General features: G+C 33.1%; 2 protein-coding genes across 4 annotated transcripts; one reads left to right on the top strand and one right to left on the bottom strand.

The window, feature by feature from the left end:
• The first annotated feature begins 3559 nt into the window (after window positions 1–3559).
• On the top strand, window positions 3560–12074 carry LOC109814766 (glycosyltransferase BC10). Of its 3 annotated transcripts, XM_020379278.3 has the most exons (11): window positions 3560–3775; window positions 4124–4605; window positions 7480–7578; window positions 8152–8252; window positions 8340–8411; window positions 8557–8647; window positions 9336–9416; window positions 10206–10268; window positions 10353–10475; window positions 11345–11383; window positions 11512–12074. In XM_020379278.3, the coding sequence occupies exons 2-11, from the start codon at window positions 4219–4221 to the stop codon at window positions 11638–11640; spliced, it is 1185 nt and encodes a 394-aa protein (XP_020234867.1). In that variant the 5' UTR covers window positions 3560–3775; window positions 4124–4218; the 3' UTR covers window positions 11641–12074. The 3 variants fall into 3 exon arrangements, with proteins under 3 accessions (XP_020234867.1, XP_020234872.2, XP_082919299.1); XM_020379283.3 differs by lacking the exons at window positions 3560–3775; window positions 4124–4605 and adding an exon at window positions 5944–6044; XM_083063173.1 differs by lacking the exons at window positions 3560–3775; window positions 4124–4605 and adding an exon at window positions 6731–6769.
• A 5956-nt stretch (window positions 12075–18030) lies between these two features.
• On the bottom strand, window positions 18031–18375 carry LOC109809034 (uncharacterized). Its single transcript, XM_020372258.1, has one exon. It carries the CDS (start codon window positions 18373–18375, stop codon window positions 18031–18033), a length of 345 nt encoding a protein of 114 aa, XP_020227847.1.
• Between the last annotated feature and the right edge of the window lie 934 nt (window positions 18376–19309).

The raw sequence follows: 19309 nt of genomic DNA on the forward strand, positions 1-19309 counted from the left end.
TGGCTTCCTCAACAAACAAAAGTTAGCAGAAATTTTTACTGAACCAACTTCCTCTTTCTATCCTTTGATTCCTGCAGAGATTGGCCATAATAATGGATCTGAAACTTATAGATCAATTAGTGCAGAGCAATCCAATAATAGCACACAAAATGATGGTGATCAACATTAGAACAACTACAACACACAAATTCCAACAGAAAATTTATCACCTACTCATGAACAACAGATTGATGCAGAACCAACAGAGACTTTATCTGAACTAGTAGCTGAAGAAAACTCACAAAACACCAATAATAGAGCAGATGATGTAGTAGTTGACAACAACACCATTCTAATCTCAAACACTCATAGTATGTGTACAAGGAGCAAGGCAGGGATTCTCAAGCCAAAACTTCCTTACATTGGAACAACTGAGAAACATGAGGAAGAGAAAGAACCAGAGACAGTAATAGAAGCTCTTAAAAGATTAAAATGGAGAAAAGCCATGAATTCTGAATTTAAAGCCTTAATTTCCAATGGAACTTGGACATTGGTACCTTATCAAGGCCAGGAAAATGTCATTGACTCTAAATGGGTCTTTAAAACTAAGTACAAAGCAGATGGAACAGTAGAAAGAAGAAAAGCTAGGCTGGTTGCAAAAGGTTTCCAACAAACTGCAGGTGTGGATTTTGATGAAACTTTCAGTCCTGTAATTAAAGCTAGCACAATGAGGATCATCTTGGCTATAACTGTACATTACAACTGGGAGGTGCGACAGATGGATATCAACAACGCCTTCCTAAATGGTTATTTAAAGGAGACAATATTTATGCATCAACCTGAAGGATTTACGGATCCTAACAAGCCTCACCATGTCTGCAAACTCATCAAAGCTATCTATGGACTCAAACAAGCACCAAGAGCATGGTTTGATAGACTCAAGAAAGTTTTACTCCATTGGGGGTTTCAAAATACTCATAGTGACTCATCACTTTTTTTTTCTTAGAGGCAAAAATCTTATTACCTTCCTATTAATTTATGTAGATGACATAATTGTTACAGGAAGCAATACTAATTTTTTTGCAAGCTTTCATCAAACAACTCAATGTGGTCTTTGCACTAGAGGATCTTGGGAAGCTACATTACTTCCTTGGCATTGAAGTGCATAGAGACAGTGGTGGCATGTTTCTTAAACAAACCAAATATATTGCAGATATCCTTAAGAAATTCAAAATGGATCAAGCTTCCTCTTATCCAACACCTATGGTTACAGGAAGGTCATTCACTAATGAAGGAGAGCCAATGAAGAATCCTACTAGTTTTTGACAAGCTATTGGTTCTCTTCAATATTTAACAAATACAAGGCCTGACATTGCGTATTCAGTAAATAAATTAAGCCAGTACATGAGTGCTCCAACTGATGATCACTAGCATGGAATTCAAAGGATCCTACGATATCTTTGTGGAACTATAAACCATTATTTGCATATCAAATCCTTGGCTGATCTCGATATAATAGGTTTTTCTGATGCAGATTGGGCCACAAGTGTAGATGATAGAAAGTCAATTGCAGGACAATGTGTCTTTCTTGGAGAATCCCTCATTGCATGGTCATTAAGGAAGCAAAATGTGGTTTCTAGATCAAGTACAAAATCTAAATATAGGGCAGTTGAGGTTAAATGGATTAAATCACTACTACGGGAGATAAAACTACCTATGCCAAGGAAGCCAATTTTGGGGTGTGACAACTTGAGTGCAAAGGCATTAACATCGAATCCTGTGATGCATGCCAGGTCAAAACACATAGAGGTTGACATTCATTTTATTAGAGATTAAGTTCTACAAAACCGAATTAGCATAGCCTATGTTCCAAGTTCTTATCAAATAGCTGATTGCTTAACTAAAGCACTCGCTCACTCAAAATTCTCACAACTTAGAGACAAACTCGGTGTAGTTCAATCACCCACTCATTTGAGGGGGGGGGGGGGGGGGGTGTTAAAGGATAACAAATTCTGTTATATTTTGATATCCCTATCAAAATATAACTAATTAGTTATCTGTTTAATAATAGAAAGATTTTCTTATCTGTTTAGCTTATTGTTTGGCATTCTATTATCAAGCTGATGTATATATATAGTATACTGATCAATGGAAATTATTATCACTTTCTGCCACTTCTCTATTTTTCTAACTATTCTCTCACAATAAATATATTATTTATAATTGTAATAGTTGAATAATTTATCAAAAGATTTAGCTATGAAAAAAATATTACATTAAATAGTGAGAACATTATTTATTTTAAAATATTAAAATTCTCATCAACGTAAAACTTAGAGAATATCATTCTTCCAATAGTTGACTTTTTTTTATTTAAAAAAATTAATCTTCTCTCACTTATTTGTTTCTCATCTAACTAATTAATATTTCAAGAGATATTAATTAACTAAGGATACTTTAAATAATAATTAATACATATAAAAATTAAAAAATATCACAAAATACAGAACTTCTAATTTTTTTTAAAAGGTCTCATTTACAAGAATGAAAATAATATTTACTTTCTCTTACTTTTCATTTGAATTAAAAAAGAATATGAAAGTGCACTTTCCTCGGTGGTTTCGTAAAATTGTGCAATAAGCAGCCAAATTGGAAGAATGTACCTACCTCGTCGAGGCTGAAACCGCAAATAAATAAATAATATATATATATATATATATATATATATATATATATATATATAAATAATTTTTTTCCAAGTTTGAATCAAGGCAACTAGGGATAACAAGGAAGACTTGTTATAAGTTTTACTATCCATTTTTAAACTTTATACCTATTCTTGTCTTTATATTTGACAAGTATGATATATGTGTCTTTATTTTCATTGAGTATTAAGTATATTTGTATTTATTTAAAATTAATTAAATATTTTTTTAAAAAAATATTAAAAAAATAAAATTTTTATCATAAAATAATAATTATAAAATTATATTAATTAAAATTTATTTTATATAAATTTAAAATAGAATAAGAATTACACAAATATCAAATAACTTTTTAAAAAATAAATTAAATTTTTTAAAATTTAAAATCAATAAAAATAAAATAATCATATTGAATTTAAAATCTTAACTAATTAAAAAAAACTTTAAGCAACTAAGGTATACTTAGATAATCTCCTCGCTAGGTTGGAGGCATCTCAAAGGATGAGATAACTAACCCTAAAATTTAATGCGACTACATACACAAGGCAAAATTTGAACCCCTAATCTTGCTTAAACGTGAATTAACCTCTATCACTGAATCACACGCTTAAAGTATAGATACTTACGATAAATATATAAATATAAATATTTATGAATGTAGAAGTGTAGGAGAAAAGTAAGAAGAGTGAATATTGATTTATGATAGAATAGTGTCCGAAAATGAGTGCGAGATGACAAGTTGAAGTGTAGACAGCGATGGGCGGAGAAAGAGTTTAAGACCCACACACCCGCGCTGTGTTATGTTATGTCTCTACTCCATAAATTATAATTAAATTAATTATTATTATTATTATTATATAATATATATTGAGAGCACCGGAATCAACGCTCTCCACTTGGCTTCGCAAATCTCAACCATTGCCATTGCCATTACCATTTCCCTCTCTCTTCTCTTCTTTCCACGCTCTGTCTCTGTCGCTGTCACTGCGTCACGTTTCTTATTTTTCTTTTTCCACTTCTTCTTCTTCTTCTTCTTCATTTATTATTTATTCATCTTCTTCCTCTTCCTTAGATCCCTCTCCGGATCACAGGTTCGCATTCTTCAATCTCATTTCAATGCGTTAATTTAAGATCTGAATCCTCGCTTTCGCTTTCTTCATTTACCGTTTCGCTCCGATTTTTGCGTTAGGGTTCATGCTTCGTGTCACCGCGCCTTTGGATCTTTTTTTTTTTTTTAATTCGGAGTTAATGACGTCTTTGTTTGTTTGTTAGTTAGGGGATAAGATCTGGATTGTGTTTTTTGATTCGTTGTTGGTGAGAGAGGGAAATGAAATTATGAATAGTAATGTTGATTGTTTACGCAATTGAAGTGTTTGTTTATTGTTACTATCTGTGTGTGTGTGTGTGTGATGTAGCTTTTTGTTACTATCTCTGTGCAGTGAGACGGCGTCGTTTGAGATTGGATAAATAATAATGAGGAAATGTTGATGGATTGTGGATGTATGGGGAAGCTGGTGAGGTACCTTGAACTTAAATGAAGAAGGAACGTGCATGGCCGCAATTCATAAGGAATCTTTTGATCATGGTTGGGTCAAGAAGTCGGCCACAGTTAAGGAGGCCTACTTGGATCATTGTTCTTGTTTCTATAGTCTGCGTCTTTCTCATTGCTGCCTACATTTACCCGCCGCGAAGCCCCTCGGCGTGCTCCCTCTTTTCCACCGGAGGCTGCGGCCGCGGCGCCTTTGATATGCCGCCGGCTGCTCGCTCCCGCCAGTTGAGTGATGCGGAGGTCGAGTCTAGGGTTGTTATTAACGAGATTCTCAACTATTATCCTGTGCAGACCAGGAAGCCTAAGGTTGCTTTTTTGTTTTTGACTCCGGGTTCCTTGCCTTTCGAGAGGCTCTGGCACATGTTCTTTCAGGTATGCCATTCCTATTCCTTGGATGGATCATGAACTTTGCTCTTCTGCCTTCTTTTTTAAGTGTGTTATGGATGCTGTGTTTAGTAACTTTTTCTGTTTATTTTTTTTTCTTTGTAGTTTTGTTACACTGCTTGTGTGTTTGGGTTCTTCACAGACTGATTTCCTTGGTACAAAATAGACAGTTTATTGCCCCTATTCTGTGGACTGGTTTATGTTGAGCAGATAATCTGCTGGCAATTTGTGTTCAAGATATATTTCCTATTATCCCTGGGTAGAAATTCATTTGGATTACAATGGAAAAATCAGTATGAAAGAATGGACAATGAATCATAAGCTATGAAAATAGGGACAATGGCAATCAGTTGATAAATAAGTTGTAAAGTGGTAGGAGATAACAAACTTCAAACCATTTATTTGATAAGCATTGAAAAAAGTAAGCTACATGGCATTTTAGTCAAAATTTATGAATCATAATGCTCTTGAATTTGTCTGTTTTTGTTAGATATATTTGAATTTCACACTAGCTGTTTGTGATTGAACTGTGTCATAACTGTGTACTAAGGAAATCGTGTATTTGGTTGGTTTTATAGAATAGCTTAAAATTATAGCTTTGTTGGCTATGGACTATTTCATCAAGTAAGCTTGGTGATTTAAGTTTATGCTCTTATAGAGCTAGACCAGAAGTTAGGTATTAACAGAAAAGAAAATATAGAAAGTTATTGAGTAACTTCCTCCAAGTTCAACTCTACTGTCTCTGCATCAATGGATATCCAACCAGAAATTAGGTATAACACTTTGATGACCATCTTAGAGCATTCCTTCTGTTTTCTCAAGTCTTGTGCTTTGGCCTCCATCCAGAAGATTACACTTGCTCCTCCCTTCTCAAGGTTTCTGAAAGGCTCAAGGCACTTCAGGAAGGTAAACAACTGCATTGCCTTGCTGTTAAACTTGGGTCAGTGTATAACATGTATGTGTGCTCAACACTCATAAACATGTACTCTGCTTGCAATGATATAGGTCCTGCTAGAAGGGTCTTTGACAAAATTGATGACTGTGTGTTGTCGCATATAATGCAATCATCATGAGTCGTGCTTGGAATAGCTGGCCTAGTGAGGCCTTGACTTTGTTCAGAGAATTGCACGAGAGTGGCCTCAAGCCAAATGATGTCCCGTGCTTTTGCACTTTCATCATGCACTTTTCTAGGGGCATTGGACTTAGGGAGGTGATCCACAAGTATCTCTAGAAGAATGGGTTTGATCAGTATGTTAAGGTAAATACTGCACTTATAGATATGTATGCTAAATGTGGGAGTTTGGATGATGCGGTTCGTGTGTTCAGGAACATGCCTAGGAGAGACACACAAGCCTGGTCGGCAATGCTTGTTGCTTATGCAACACATTGACATGGCTTACAAGCCATTGTTGGAAGAAATGAAGAAGGTAAAAATGCAGCCTGATAAGATAACCTTTTAAGGCATATTTTATTGCATGCCCTCTATTGTGTTGAACAACCAAGTTCCTCACCCTATTGTTTCCAAAGCAACAATTGTATTCTCTTCCACTTTGAGTCTTTTGTTGCACGTGTTTTAATCATGATCTCACTCTCTTCAAGGACTGGTTAGCTGCCAAACCTCACAAATACATATTCCTTGGTTACTCCCACTTGCAAAATCGTTATTGGGTAACTGGGCTTTATTCTTCTGATCTTTAGCACTATTTTTGTCTCAATTGATGCCACTTTTTTTGAGACTCACCCTTTCCTTTCTTCTGCTTGTTGTGTACCAATTGAATCCTTCCTCTAGGACTCATCTTTGTCACCTCTAATTGCTCCTGCACGTATCACTATTTCTGTTTACATCCTCAGATACATTAAAAGTGCACCTGGCAAAGGTTTGGTTTATGTGGGCAATACTAAAAGTGTGAGCTTTAAGCTACTCTGATGTTGATTAGTCAGAATCTCCTCTTGATAGAAGATCCACTTAATGCTACTATGTTCTTCTTGGGGGTATCTTAATCTCATGGAGAAGAAACAAAACGTAGTTGTCAGATCTAGTGTTGAGGCTGAATGCCATGTTGTGGCACAGCCAGAGTGCGTGAATTGGCTTCAAGTTCAACAATTAAAGTTAGAAGATCTCAAGTAGATGAAGTTGATTTGTGAAAATCAGGTCGTTCTCCACATTGCCTCCAATCGAATTTTTCAATAGAGAACCAAATGCAGTTTGATTCTCACTTTATACTGGAAAAGTTCCTTGCTGAAAAATTAAAAAACTACAACTGACTTCATCAGTTCCAATGATCATCTAGCTGACATCAAATCCCCGAACAGTTCTTAATTGAATATATTTGTTACAAGATTGGTGCACATGATTTGTATGCTTCAGAGTGGGAGTGTTAAATGTAGCCTATTTAACACAGGTTAAATTAGTTCTAGCACACATCCATATTTAGATTTGATTAACATTTATTATATAATATTACTGTACCCCACTCGTGAATGAACACAACAATTTGTGGTCTGCATCAGACACAATTACCAAACCAAATAGTATTGAATCTATGAAGGAAATTCTGGGAGGCTTAGGCCTTACGGCAGAATAGTATCTTCTAGCATGTGTTTTTATTTTTATTTTCCATGTACTTGGCTATTTTTGTCCACTCTTTTTGTAATAGAAATTTATTGTTCTTAAACTGTTCCCATAAGGCCAGAATACCAAGATTTATTAGTGGTATACTTTTCTCTTTTTAGTAAAATATCAATGTCAATGCTTGTCATTCTGGAAACTGGATATAAATACCAAGTGCAATTCCTTTTCCTTCAAATGTGATAGATTTGCTGCTTACATTATATTTGAATTGTGCTCATTACCAAATGCAGGGCCATGAGGGCAAATTCTCTATTTATGTACATGCGTCAAAGGAAAAGCCAATACATGTCAGTCCCTATTTTGTTGGCCGAGACATTCGCAGTGAACCGGTATGGTGTATAAATAACCCATGATTTCAATATATAATTTTCAAGCACTTTATATGGAAGTTTAAAGTTCCAATGTAAGTTAACGATGATTAAAAAATGGAGAATATATTCAATTTGATGCATACTCTAAATAGAAAAAAGTAACATTTGATTTAAATTTGAGGATATTATCACATAAATCTCTCATAGTCTCATTATTCTGTTACTCTGTTTTTCTATGATCAATTTTACTCTCTGTTTTTCTATTAGCTGTAACAAAGCTGCCCCTTTGTGTCTCGACTAATCAGGGAGAACCAGTGACCACTGTTCATGTGGATCATTTATTTTCTATATACACATAAAAAATATAGTGGCTTTCCTGATAAACAGTTCACAAATCTCTTATGATGATAGTATAAGTATGGTAGAATCTCTTTCTAATTGGAGCCAGAACTATAAGGATATTGTTAACACCAGAAGAAATAAAAAAACTTTCTTCTATTCTTATGATTACCTGGTACTTAACATGCATCCAATTTTCATAAGGTCGTTCCATCTGTTTCTTTGTGCCTAATGGTTTTCAATTTCTTTCAGGTAGTCTGGGGAAAAATTTCTATGGTTGAGGCAGAAAGGAGACTTTTGGCAAATGCACTTTTAGACCCTGATAACCAACATTTTGTCTTGTTGTCTGAAAGGTACTCTTGTTATCTATTTCTTTTTTGCTTTTAAGGCACGAATTATGGGATTTAATCTAATCAATGGCAAATTCATTACTGCTTCAGTTGTGTACCGGTGCGCCGCTTTGAATTTGTGTACAACTATTTATTATTAACAAATGTCAGCTTTATTGACTGGTAAGAAAATATAAAAGAACTTTCTACAAATTTGTTGATGAAATTCTAACTCATTCCTTTCATTTAAGATTCTACACTGCTGAATTTTTGGATGGTAATTTGGACTTATCTGTCTCTATTTTCCCCCCTCACCTTTTGGATAAAGCTATGTGGATCCTGGTCCTCATGGAAACGGAAGGTATATAGAACATATGTTGCCTGAAGTAGAAAAGAAGGATTTCCGAAAGGGTTCACAGGTATAATTTCTATGGATCTTGATATCTGCCTATGCTAGAAAATTGAGCATCCATTCAATTGTAGTGTTTCATGAGGTCACTCTTCTCTTCTGGTATCCCTTTCACTTAGCATCACATGGCTAATCCAGTTTGAAAGGAGCCTTGTTGCATACTTTTATGACTTCTTTCTCCCTCAGTTTACCCTGCTTTGTATTCATATCTGCAGATTGTAGCAACAATGGAAATAGCATTTATTTCATTTACAAAGTAATTTTTACTCTTTATAATATGAGAGATGTTGCCGAGGAATTCATTTGCATCCATTTTTTTGTCCTTTCTTTTACCAGGCTATCCTTCATGGCATGCACTATGAAAACAGGAAAAAATCTTAAGAGTTGTTGGACAATATCTTTCTTTCTTTTTTTTTTTTTTTTGAAGTTTGTTCGAAAATATCTGAATTCCAGTCATTTTAATTTGTCAAATTTCATTCTTAGTTTATACTTTGTGAAACTTATACCTGGCAGAAGTTTTTGACATTCAGAGTTTACCTTCTTTTGGGCATTCATGTCTCCTCTAAAATGCATAACCGTTCATCACAGTCAAAATTCGGATGAAAAATGGATTTTATATTACAAATTTAGGATTTTAGGAAACCAATGAAAACTTTTCTGACATGCAGCTGATTTAGATCTTGTGGTTTCTGATGCAGTGGTTCTCAATGAAACGGCAGCATGCTATAATAATTATGGCAGACAATCTCTACTTTTCAAAATTCAGGCACCATTGCAGGGTACTGTACTGTGCTATTAAGAACCACTTTTGTTTTTTGGTTTGCTAACTGAATGGATTGTGTGATCCATTTGGTTTATTCCTAAATTCCTATCACCTCTGTTAAGAATGTTAGTGTAGGTAAATGTATTTATGATTTGAACTACACTAAGCCCACTGTTAATTCAAAAAAATTGGCCACTTTCTTTCAGAAATCAAATTTAACTTGCTAAGAAATAAACCCCCTTGATTAGCATTTTAGTGCAGGATATAATAAGTTTCTAAATTATAATTAGCCTGCACATGATTAAGTTATCTGGAAGATTATTAAGATTTGCTGGACATAATTTTCAGTAACTTATTATCTAATATCTAGCAATAAAATATATTGGTTCTTCATTCTTATGCTTTTGTTTTTGGTTATTTTTTATTGTTTATCCTCATATATGTAAATATATTTCTTCATTCGCAGTTAAGAAATGCATTATGAAGTATGGCGCTAGTAATTATTCTTTTATTCAGATATACCATCAGTAGTGTGCTTGCTGGTGCATGCATGAGTTTATATGATTTTCTAAAAGTATATGGGCTTCTCTGGATAATATGACTGACAGTCTAACAGTTAATTTATTTAATTCGTGCTGACAAAGTCACTATACCATTACTTCAATAATTGTATTTTTCTTTCATCCTTTCCAGAGTTAGTATGTGTACTGTTTCCTGTTGATGCTATTTTTGCAAATTGTTGGAAGGAATATATAAAGATAGGTTCACTGACAAAACTCTGTTGTTCATGTTTTAAACTTCCCAGCCAAATATGGAGGGAAACCGCAACTGCTATGCTGATGAGCATTACCTGCCAACGTTTTTTAATGTCAGTGCACCAAACTGTTCTATTTTGAATTGCAATGATGGGCATCTCTATCTCTCCCAGCTAACTCGTTTGATGTGTATTTAGATGCTTGATCCAGGTGGAATTGCAAATTGGTCGGTAACATATGTTGATTGGTCTGAAGGAAAATGGCATCCAAGGTCATTCAGAGCTCGGGATATTACTTATCAAGTCATGAAAAACATAGCAGTATGTGACAAATTTTTCTCCCATTCCCTTAATATGCGTTTGTTTTGTTCATGTTGAATCGTCAAAGAAATTTTTCCCTTTTCTTTTTCTTTATGTTTCCCATGAGTGACATGGGGTTAATGAGCTGGACTAAACATAAGTGCAGTTTTTTTTGTGTTTTTATTATTGTTGTCCAGGGTTTCTATAATGCGAAATAAAGGTTGCCATGGGTTATTGAGGCGAAACTTTAATTATTATTGAAGAATAACACCGAAAGTACTTAAGGAATTATACTTGGGTTTTGTTCTAATGAATTATACTCTACTCTAAGCTGATTGTAACCTGCTCCATAAGAATTTCTTTCTTGTTATTTTTTTTTTTTGCATACCATGCCACCCATACCAGCCATTGCTTACCACCTAGAAGACTCTGTATTCTTAATCAGTTATTTTTCCTCATTTTGTATCTCTGTTATTTACCTTTTAACAAAAGTAGTTTGTGTTAATAGTTCCCTGCGGACCTTAATAACTTGGAAGATGTTCGATGGACACCCATTTGGGTGTCTGCACCCCAATGATAGAAATAGAAGAGAGAGGCGATAAGTGATAGATGTGACAAGAAGAGATAATTAATGAGAAATGAGGGTATCAATTGGGTGGTTCCATTGTTGGGGTGTGCAAAATACACAACTCTAGTAACTTTGAAGAGTTATGGGAAATAGAGAAGAAGGAAATAGTGAATTCGTTGTTCCTGAAATTCATTTGTGTTTAAAAGTAGGTTGTATATAATTATGAGTGTCTCAACATAACTTCCGTGCGTCTTGCTTCATGCGGATCTAGAACAGCATTTATATTGAAATCTGCTTAATAACATGATTTCATTCACTGCAGTACATTGACGAAAGTCCACATTTTACAAGTGATGCAAAGGTATAAATCTCTATCTCTAACTTAGGTTCAAAGCTCCACTGCATACAGTGATGTTATTACTTCTGCTTCTTTAGAAGGAATGCATTATTATTATTTAGTTTTCATTCATTTTCATGCGCCTTTTGCAGAGAACTATGGTGATTACACCTTGTGTATTGAACGGCTCAAAACGATCATGTTATCTATTTGCCCGGAAGTTTTTCCCAGAAGCTCAGGATAAATTGATCCAACTCTACACTAATTCTACGATATTCTAAAGTATTTTTCTTATCATTCTTTGGTGAATTAACACCATGTGATCCCCAGCCTCACGTTCTAGCACATATCAAATTGTTTTGAGAAGTGCTCAAAGGCAACTGGATAAATTTCTTTGGAAGACAAAGAAGCTGATTCAGTTAAAATTTTATGGTCTGGGGCTTGACGGAACTGCTGAGCTTGTCGTCTGGTTGGATAATTTGATGTTCCTATTGTACTTTTTTTTTTTTCTTAAGTATTTAAAACATCATAGATTCTCCTGAAGGGTAGAAGTTTTGGTATCCTTGATAGAGACTAGAGAGGCAGGGATAAGGTTTGATTTTGATTTTGACGCTGGAAGCTAACTGTCACTTATGACTGTTATTGCATTGGAAATTTTTCTGAAGTCACGAATTAAATGTTACTTGATGAATGGTTCAGCAGTTATGTGGACAAATTTGCAAAGAGTTCTCATTATTTTGTTTTAGAAATTGACAATCTGTCGTCTCATGTGACGATTTTTATCTTCAAATTTAGAGTTTATTATTTGATTATTTTCATACATGTGCAGACGAGTTCGGTGTTAAAGCACAAATGGAGGTGAAGAATTTAATTGAAATTTTTTATTTGAAAAATTGTATTAAACACTTGTTAACGATTTTTTTTGTTTTTAATCTTATTTTTATCTTCATATTAAACGTCAAAGAATGTGTATAAAATTGTAATTTTATACAAGTTCTGTTATAAACACCAAATATGCAACTCTGTATTCAGGAAATCTGAATTGCAATTATTGAATGGAAACCAAACTGGCTTTTATAAAGCCTTACAAGAGGAATGAAATCTGAAATGACAATTCACGTTTACATTTCCTATTAACGTGGTAACAGTTGCAATTATAAACCACTATCCTAATAGTTAGGAATTGTTATCAAGCTTAAACGTATACTAACCAAATCTTCCCCTAAACTGAATTGCATGCTGCAATCGGTTTACACTCGGTATCACGCACACCCCAAGCACATCTCTCAGCTTTAAGAACACTTCCAATTTCAAAGTCTTGGTCATGATATCAGCAGCTTGATCCTGTGTATTGCAATACACTAGCTCCATAACTCCATCTTTTGTAAGATCACGTAGAAAATGAAATCTCACATGGATTGCTGGGTTTTTGAGAGCTTAATGGTCGAACTGTTATCACAGTAAATTGTAGTGTACTGACCTTGAAAATGACCAAATTTTTCAAGAATTCTCTTCATCCGCACTCCTTGACATGCACATGAAGCTGCAGCAATAAATTCTGCCTCTGTAGCAGATAGTGTCACTACATGATAGAACTCCTGTTCCAAACATAAAAGATGTACCCAAAGATGTTCTTCCTATCATTGCATAATCACTGTCAGCAAAAGCTATTAAACTTTGTTTTCCTTCCTTCTTGTATGCAATTCCAAACTTTGTTCATCCACATAAAGACTTACAATTATAATCCTATCGCCATCACTAGACTTCACAAACAGTGTGTGCTCACAGTAGCACTTCTCAAAACCTTCCTTGATAAAGTAAGCCACAATCTTACTATACCAAGCTTGAGGGGCTTGCTTGAGCACATATAATGCTTTCTTTAATTTGTAAACTTCAAGCTCTTCACCTTTATTTTGAAAACCTAGAGGTTGATCAACAAACACAGTTTCACTCAGTTATCCATGTAAAAGAAGCATTTTTACATCTAATTGATAAACACCAATTTTTTTTTATCTGCACGTACGAGAATCAATATGATTGTGTCCCGCTCCCGCCGAGGTACAGGAGCAAACACTTTAGTATAATCAATGCCATGTTGCTGAGAATAACCCATTGCTACAAGTCGTGCCTTAAATATATCCACATCAACATTCTCATTGAGTTTGATTTTTAATACCCACTTCACCCTTATTTTCTTTGCTCCTGCCAGTAAAGTTGTCAATTCCCACGAATCATTTTTTTTCAATTGTCTCTATCTCTAGTTACATGGCTTCCCTCCATTTTGAGTGCCTATTTTATTTGCTTCTACAAATGAAGCAGGGTCTTCTATTGAACTGAACATCACAAAAGTATGCATTACCTAGCCATTTACATGATCTTTTGGGTTCCTCCTTGGATTTGGACTTGGTGATAATCTTCTAATGCTTCATTGGACAAAGATGAATCGTTGTTCTCTGTTTGTCTGGAACATGAACATGAACAAAACATCCAAACACTCTAAAATGTCAACAACAGGTTTGATACCACTCCATGCCTCTTCCGATGTAACATTTTTCACTGCTAAGATAGGACTTCGATTCAGCACATGCATGGTGCACAACTTTGATGGATTTTTCATCAGTCTGAAAACCATTGCTTGTTGCCACACGTGGTTGCTGCACCCCAAGTCAAGGCACCACATATTATCTGTTGTTGAATTCCTTGTCTCTTCATATGACATTAATTACATATTTTCTTCATCAAACTCAGCATAATTAGCTAACTAGGAATTATTATCCATAAGCATGACCCAGGGGTCATAACATGACCATCAAATCTAGAGATTGTCAATAATAAATCATTATCCTAATTCCTAACAACTAGGAATTATTACCAAACTTAGACGAATGCTAACAACTTCTCTATCTTTATAATATATAATATAATAATAACAGAATAGTTTCACGTCTTATCAACTCTTCTTTGGTAAAAAAAAAATCAACACTATCAACTTGTCAGTGTGTGAATTTTTACAGAAATATATATATATATATATATATATATATATATATATATATATATATATATATATATATAAATTGTTCAACTAGATCCCCCACCTTTTATTTATCTAAATAGAACGTTTTCCTGTGCAAGTTGAGAATTTGGTTCTAGTAAGTCGAATTCTGAGTAACTTTTTTTATTTTTATTCTTTGAAAAATGCTAAAAATAAAATTTATTAATTATATAATTAAAATTAAATGTTATATTATTATAATAAAAATAAATTTGTATATCAAATAAAATATTATGTTTATATATTTATTTAAATGTTTTAATATTATAATAAAATTAAATTTGTATATAAAATTAAATATTATGTTTATATATTTATTTAAATATTTAAAGTTTGTGTTAATAATTTGTAATATTAATATGATTAAATTTTTTAGAATAAAAATATTATTTAAATAAAATAAGGTAATTATTATAAAATATTAATGTTTATTAAATATTATAGTTAATTATTTATTAAATAAAATAAGTTAATTAATAATAAATATTAATGTATTAATATTAATAAAAAAAAGTAATTACTAACATTAATTTGGAAATGATACATCGAAGAAAATAAGTTGTAGGCTACATAAATCAATGTCGACCATGAACAATGTTTTGATATTTTTTTCTTGTGTGACCAGGGGCGTGACAATAGGAATAATGTTTTACATGACCTTGGTGTTCTCTAATGTCCATCTCTAGTCTTATTCTACTTGACTTGGGTCAACCCTTGGAAGTTCTTTTCAATTCTAGATAATGGGCACAAAGTTGGGCCAATGTAAGTTGGCGAGTAGTCTTTGTGTCTCAGTTCTCCAAATTGTCCTTTCATATACCTTAGAGACTTGTTGTAAAATATAGATGAAAGATATGTATACTACAAGAAAAATGCAAATTTTTGAAGGAAAATCCGTTGGAAAGAAGGAAAATCCGTCGAAAATTCTCTATTTTCGACGAATGCAAATCCGTCAAAAAAATGGGCGTCGAAAAAAAAAGTTTGTCAGAAATTTTTTACGGATACATTCGTCAGAAATTTCTGACGGATACATCTGTCAGAAATTTCCGTCAGAAATTACCGATGGATACATCTGTTAGAAATTACTGACAAATATATCTGTCAGAAATTGTTTGAAAATATTTATATGATTCCGACGGATAAATCCGTAAAAAAAAATTGTTTAATTTTAATAAATTTATTAATGTAACAACCCTCATATTTGACCTCTCAAGGATTCTATTACATGACACTTCACTTTTTAGCGTGTTTTGCCCTTACTGCACAGTTTCTGGAAACCTCTCAGAAGGTCACCTATCCCTATATTACTCCAAGTCAAACACGCTTAACTGTAGAGTTATGATGAGATAAGCTACCAAAAGGCAGATGCATGTTATCAATATCGGTAGTACAAATTAATTCATTTAAGTCATCCTTAACTATATAATCTCATACTTATACTATCTTTGGATCCCTCTCATTTCAGTGTATCTGGACCGTTATAAAAAGTATAATAATATATATAATAATTATATTACCAATAAAAATAATTATATTATATTTAATTATTCTTTATTTATATATATACTTACTTTTATAATTAACAATCTACTTATTTCTATTTAAAATTAATATTGTGATACAATTTAAATTATTTATTATAAATTTAAAAGTTTAAATAATAATTTATATATTTTAAAATGAGAAGGGTTATAATAACACCGATGTAACTTTTACTAAGCATTACACCGCTCAATAAATTTATATTAAATGTGAATTTTTTAAATTCAACCGTTAGATTGAAAGTTCATATCACTTTATATGTTTATATCAAATTTTGTTAAAATTGAACAACAACTTGAAGGTAATCAAAGTATTCATATTTTAGTATATTTTGAAATATATATATATATTACGTCAATTTTATTTTACAAGAATGAAGTATCAAATAATCTTGAATTAATATAAAATTTTGTATATATGATCTAAGAGTAAAAAAATTTCAATCTAACAGTTGAATTTATAAAATTCACATTTAATATAAAGTTATTGAGCAGTGTAATACTTAGTAAAAGTTACACCGGTTTATTATAACCCTTCTCTTTTAAAATATTATTTTTATAAATTAAATTTTAACATTTTAAATAAATTATTAATTAACTTAATATATTTACTCATCTTAAATCTAAGATATAAAATTCAAAAAATGTATTTATCCTTGTTTTATTTTCTAATTATCAACCATTAATAAAATACTAATTTAAAATCTTATATAATTATATCATAATATTTTCATATCAAATTTAAAATCAGATATTAGTTATACAAAAATATCAAGATCATATAGTAAATTGTCAATAAGATTCTAGTTAAATAATTTAAAATAATTAATTTTTCAACTATATTGTTTGCAAATAATTTATTCCAAAGCTAATCAATTTTTCTATATTAATTATTAATAAAATTTAATAACTTTTAATTTATATTACCGACGGATTTGTATCTGTCAGAAATTATCCGTCGAAAATATAAATTTTTTTATGGATTTGTATCTATAAAAAATTATCGACGGATATATCTGTCGAAAATATAAATTTTCCTACGGATTTGTATCCTTTAGAAATTATCCATCGAAAATATAAATTTTTCGTCGAAAATATAATTTTTTCGAAGGATTTTTTTTTCGTCGGTAAAATATGTCAAAAATATAAATTTTCTGACGGATTTGTATCCGTCAATAATTTGCATTTTTCTTGTAGTGATAGATGTTAAAGTTATGGTATGCATGTAAGCATGAAGCAATTACATGCGAGCATGGGGTGTGAACTTTTTGGAATTCGCCACAGTCACACCATATCTTATCTAACCTTACTATAAATCTCCTTGATGGTCGAACTTCTCTAAGATATTGTGTCTCTTCTACTAAAAATCTTTTACTTATTCTATCAAAGGTAATCACTCTATGAGTGTTTGCCTTTGATTATGCATCTTGAATTGTTTTTGATGCAACTTCCGAGTAGACATGTCCAGCATTAATCATGGCATCTACCTCCCTGTCTCTCTTAACAAAGAATTTGTTGCAACAGGTGTATGTTGCCATGACCATGGAGCAAAATGGGAGGTTGTTTTCTTTAGGATCAAATTAATTGACTCCGTTAGGTTTGTTATCATGTGTCCCAGCGTCGTCCATTGTCCCATGTAAGCATCCATTTTTTCCTTGGGATGTTGTCCAACCATTGTGCTGCTTTTGGATTATTATCACTTATTATGTTGTAATAGTAAAAAAATTTGGGCTCAGTTATCCCATGTGCTAAAAAAAGTTTATAAATTAAATTAATATAACTAGCTAACCATGTGTAGAAAGTAATAATAACTAAAGAAAGTAATAAAATTACCCATATTGACGACATCTTTCTTCAGTGCAACGTTTTTGAATCGTCGCATAAAGTTTTGTGCAATATGTCTAATGTAATAAACATGGATAGAATTGTTTTTTTGTCCAACCACTTCCATTTCTGGAGTATGTACTTCTGATAGCCTTATGACAATCTTAAATGAGGCACAACCCTTCTTGTGGTGTTACATACCTCTGTAGGTTTCTTAAAAAAAAACCGTATCGTTGGTTTCAACTTTAACCACATCAAAGGCAATGGGAATTATGTTGGCGGCCGTCTTGTGCAACTACCACCAATAACGTCCCTTTGTACTTTCCATACAAAAATGTTCCATCCACTTGAACAATTGACTTGCAGTGAGCAAAATCATCAATGCACGGCTTGAACGTCCAAAATAGCCTCTTGAATAAAACGTTTCTCTCGTCCAACACGTCACCTTGGTATGCCGGTTGTTTACTCAACTTCCAAATGAAGTCGGGAAAATACAGTTGCATTGCTTGCAACAAACTAGGTAACTTGTGGTACGGCTCTTCCCAATTGCCAGTTGTTTCGCCAACCATCCCTTTTCTGTAGTTGATAGAATAACCCATTGTAGACTTTATGTGGGCTATGATGATTGAGATCGGTGTAGAGGGATCGACCTCAATAATTTGACGAATGGTTTGGAAAATCATTCGTGATCCCAACTTATTATGATCTTGTGAAATAAGTGGCAAACACATGTGTAGGCCCTTCCAACTTCATTATTTCCAATATTGCTCTCTGGTACGCAATATTGCTCGACATCGCCAATCACACTCGACATGAACACATTCCACGACAAGCCTATCTTGGCTTGACAACTTCACCTTGTACGTTCAGTGATTGACAATATGATATTTGTTGATGGTGTCTTGCACTTGTTCTTTTGTGATGAAGCGCTGGCCAATAAATAGTATTCCGGGTGGATAGACTATAGTTTCCCGATCTAGAACATGACTAAACTCCAAATCATGTTCATTTATGTGAGTTGGGAAGTCTAGAAAATGTTGAGATGGGTTGTATGGTAAGTATGGTTCGGATAATGGAATGTTTGCAAGTGGCTTGGCATCTTGTGCATCATCTTGCTCTTGTGGAAGGATTTTGTCTTCGTCCTCGCTAAAAGGATCAAAAACATCAGTTGGGAGACCTACAACTTCATGTTCTTCAATGTGGGGTTCTTGGATTGGCTGGGATTCTAGTTGACTGAGGTTCATGAATGGACCAGTTAAAAACTAGGTGTAGGACAACATAACATAATCGAAATTCATATCATTGGTTGGAATATGTGGGTTTATGGTTTCGTGGGTATGGTAAGGTGAAGGTGAAGGTGAAAGTTGTGGTGGTTGGGCTTCGTTAGATGATGATGTACAAGTATTGAAGGTAACATACATTTCTATACCTGATTGAAGTTCATTTGTATCGTGAATGTTGAAGATTGACTCAACATCTTCATCATTGTTCAACTCAACACATCTGTAATTGCTCACCCTCACCCCAAGTCTA

The sequence above is a fragment of the Cajanus cajan genome, chromosome 9 (genome assembly GCF_000230855.2).
Source record: "Cajanus cajan strain Asha chromosome 9, NIPB_CcT2T_4, whole genome shotgun sequence".
Lineage (NCBI taxonomy): Eukaryota > Viridiplantae > Streptophyta > Magnoliopsida > Fabales > Fabaceae > Cajanus > Cajanus cajan.

Coding starts and splice junctions, on each gene's coding strand:
- LOC109809034 (XM_020372258.1), bottom strand. CDS start 18,375: ATGGGTTATTCTATCAACTACAGAAAAGGGATGGTTGGCGAAACAACT.
- LOC109814766 (XM_020379278.3), top strand. CDS start 4,219: ATGAAGAAGGAACGTGCATGGCCGCAATTCATAAGGAATCTTTTGATC. Junction 8,648..9,335: donor ATTTCCGAAAGGGTTCACAG/GTATAATTTCTA, acceptor TTTCTGATGCAG/TGGTTCTCAATGAAACGGCA. Junction 11,384..11,511: donor ATTTTACAAGTGATGCAAAG/GTATAAATCTCT, acceptor CGCCTTTTGCAG/AGAACTATGGTGATTACACC.